General features: G+C 47.2%; 1 protein-coding gene and 1 pseudogene across 1 annotated transcript in view; one reads left to right on the forward strand and one right to left on the reverse strand.

The window, feature by feature from the left end:
• The window catches only part of LOC101645515, a 2,037-nt pseudogene extending 514 nt beyond the window's left edge, over nucleotides 1–1,523 (forward strand).
• MAP3K1 (mitogen-activated protein kinase kinase kinase 1) overlaps nucleotides 7–3,666 on the reverse strand; it is a 76,060-nt gene continuing 72,400 nt past the window's right edge. The window contains exon 19 of the mRNA XM_004703709.2: nucleotides 7–2,359. Coding sequence (XP_004703766.1) covers nucleotides 2,210–2,359 — 150 coding nt within the window. The 3' untranslated portion in view covers nucleotides 7–2,209. The remainder of the gene's footprint in view (nucleotides 2,360–3,666) is intronic.

Here is a 3,666-nt window from a genome sequence, read left to right on the forward strand (position 1 = left end):
TGATGCTTTCTACGAGGAGGGGGCTGAAGGCTGATCTTGGGCCCTCTCTGTCACGATGTCCTACCTAGAAATCTACCAGGAAAAGGTCTTAGACCTCCTGGAGCCTGCATCGGGAGACCTGGTGATCCGAGAAGACTGCCGGGGAAACATCCTGATCCCGGGCCTCACCCAGAAGCCCATAACCAGCTTTGCAGACTTTTGAGCAGCACTTTCTGCCAGTCAGTCGAAATCGGACGGTCGGAGCCACCAGGCTTAACCAGCATTCATCCAGCAGTCACGCTGTGCTTCTGGTTAAGGTAGAGCAGGGGGAGCGGCTGGCCCCATTTTGCCAGCGAGAGGGCAAGCTCTACCTGATCGACTTGTCTGGCTCAGAGGACAACTGGTGCACGGGGGACGAGGGGCTGCAGTTGAAGGAGAGAGGCGCCATCAACACCTCCCTCTTCATGCTGGGCAAGGTGGTGGATGCGCTGAACCTGGGCCTCCCTCGCGTCCCCTAATGGGACAGCAAGCTCACTCGCCTGCTGCAGGATTCCCTGGGTGGCTCCGCCCACAGCATCCTCATTGCCCCCAGAGGCACTTCTACCTGGACAGTCACTGCACTCAACTTTGCTACCAGGTCCAAGGAAGTGATCAACCGGCCTTTTACCAACAAGAGCCTGCAGCCTCACGTCTTGGCGCCTGTTCAACTGTCTCAGAAAGAACTGCTGGGCTCCGAGGCTAAAAAAGCCCGAGGGCCTGAGGAGGAGGCGGGGAGCCCTGAGCCCCCAGCAGCTCCAGCCTCTGCCTCCCAGAAACTCGGCCCCCTGCAGAAGCTAAGCAGCATGGACCCGGAGATGCTGGAGCGCCTGCTAAGCTTGGACCATCTTCTGGGCTCCCAGGGGAGCCAAGGAACCCCTCTGCTGAACACTCCAAGGCGACAAAAATGGTGCTCATGAAAACAGTGGAGGAGAAAGACATGGAGATTAAGATTGTTAGGGTGAAACAAAAAGAACTAGAGGCCAAGATGTTCACCCAGGAGGCTATGGACCCAAAGGAGAAGGAAAATTGCCCTCCCTCAAGGCTCCAACCCCTTTCCCGACACACAGTCACAGTAGCTAAGCCCCTGAAAAGGGCTGTGGTGATGCCCCTACAATTGTTGCAAGAGCTGGCACCATCTCCAAGTGCCGAGATCCACATCCTGAAGAAGGAAGGCCGGAAGAGGAAGTTTGAGTCCCTGTGCGCCTCCTAGCCAGAGGAGAAAGCGGAGGAGGGCTGGGAGCCGCAGGTTAGCCCAGAGCTTCTGGCACACGGGCGCCACAAAATCTTGGACCTGCTCAACAGAGGCTCAGGCTGGGACCTGCGCAACCTGCAGCGCATCGGCCAGAAGAAAGCCCAGCTCATCGTGGGCTGGAGGGAGCTCCACGGCCCCTTCACCCAGGTGGAGGACCTAGAATGCGTGGAGGGCATATCCGGAAAACATGGAATCATTCCTCAAGGCAAACATCCTGTGCTTTGCCGCAGGCCATCCCTGCAGCTCCTCCTGACTGCCTTCGGCTCTGTCTGTTTGATCCGTGTGTAACTGTGTGTTATGTAAATACAGTTTTTATGCCGGTAAAAAAAAATACAGAACCATAATTTCTAAGAACAAAATGAATGGGCCAACAGTAAGATGCACAATGAACCACAATTGCACAGACATTAAAAAAAAAATAAAGGTCAATGGTGGGTCATAAAGAAGTGATCAACTTTAAAAAATACATGTCTTTACTGCTACGCATAACATACTCCGACCTAAAAGAGGCAGATACCAATTTTTTAACCAGTGACAAAAAAATTGCAGAACCCCCTGCTCCTGATATGAAATTGGACAGTAACTGAAACAGTAATACAGATCCTGAGCCCCTCAGCCACTAATATTGCTGAAAAAGTGCTCCCAAAGAAGAAAAAGTGATGCTTCTGTTCCTTAGTCATGCAAACTTCACGGCTTTCCTAGGGCCAGGTCTCTGAAAGGCACGGTTTACAGTTTCTGCACAAGTTGTGGACTTTGCATACTGAGCTTAGGTACAGATCATGATTTGTCAATCACATACTTAGGTAAGGGCTCCCACTGGCCTCGCTCGTAGCTGTTCAGTGGTACGAAGGCCATCCGATTATCACTGTGGTTCCCCACAACAGTTTTCATTCTCTTGTTGAGCATCCTGTCTCTGTTACAGTTTATCTGGATAACTGGCTACCACGTAGTTCGGAAGACTGGATGCTTTAGCAGTTCTCTCGATGGAGGTCTGTCCTGAGGTTGAAGTTCTAAACAACGGAGAGCCACATCTCGCAAGCCAGGGGACAGATGTGAAGGGATCGATGGGGCAGTAGTTGCACTGGCAATCTGTAAGAGACAGAAGAGAAGGCTTTCAGTTTTCCACAGTTGGGACTCTTGGCATTTTAAAGTACACGTGCATATATTTCATAGCATTTACCTCTATCAAAGGGCTTTAAAAAGTTGATGGAAAAATTTCATTATCTTTTCATTTCTTTCCCCCATTTCCCTTTTTTGGAATTAAAGCAGAAGCAGGAGAATATTCAGTAACCAGAGTGTCTATGGGAAAACTCTTTGTATGAGAGATTCCTTTAGGAATTCTTCAAATTTTAGAATTTTATCAAATACTCCCATAGCTGGATCTATAATTTTCTTTATTGTCTCAAATAAAGACAGCTAAGTACATCACAATGATCAGTCAGGGAAGTATTTTACTCAAATAAATTCTGCTTTTTGGGCTCTGGGCTAGTCCTCTTAGCTTCACAGCATGCTTTCTATCTTCCCAGCTTACAATGCTACTCAGTAAAGCAAGACGAACCAGCCAATTTAACACACCAGAAAAACAGCTGCACTGGGGATTTTTCTTCCTTGTTGGATAAGTACTTATTCTTAGTATCAAACACTGTCGGAAAACTGATCTTGTAAATAAGTGAAGAATAAATCTAAATTTCCACCTTCCTGTAAATTTTCCTAATCTCAAGAAAGCTCTCTATTCCCTTTACTCTAGTAATTTTCCAAAAGTTTTGGGTTAAAATAATGAAAATAGGAATATAGAGAAAAAAAATTAAAAGGCCATGATCCTATACCAAGATACACTCAGCTGATTCCTACACATCTACACAAAAAGAAAAACTACAAAACAAAAAACGACCCCCCCCCCAGGTGTGTGCATGTGTGGAGACGCCCCACACAGCTGTGATTGAGGTGCCATTCCCATGGCTCTTGGTTCTAAGTCAAGTCTGATATAAGCTGCTTACATCTTTTCTTTGGTTGGACACATTACATCTGAGAATAGTGTCAGTCAACGATGTACCACCGTGCTGTGTGCACTATAGGTCACGAACAAGATGTGCCCCCCAAGAAGGAAGGGAAAACAAGAGGGTTGTAGTGTGCAGTCCAATATAAACTGAGTATGTTGTAAATAGGAAACAACGTGCAGTCTATATTAGATTTTCTTCATAAAATGTTACAAAATTCATGTGCTTTCGAAACGAGTACTAATGCCTTTACACTACTCTTTAATTTCTGTATAGCTTCCATTGGGGGGCTCTGTTAACCACTAGCCTATCAGTGGACACCAGGTAGTTCAGGTCTTTGGCTAACCTTGAACTTGGCAACATCATATAGATAAGTCTAGAAATTCCTAAAAATGGGCA

This window comes from Echinops telfairi, unplaced genomic scaffold, assembly GCF_000313985.2.
Source record: "Echinops telfairi isolate 266 unplaced genomic scaffold, ASM31398v2 ScPeMD7_7469;HRSCAF=8507_1, whole genome shotgun sequence".
Taxonomy (NCBI): Eukaryota; Metazoa; Chordata; class Mammalia; order Afrosoricida; family Tenrecidae; genus Echinops; species Echinops telfairi.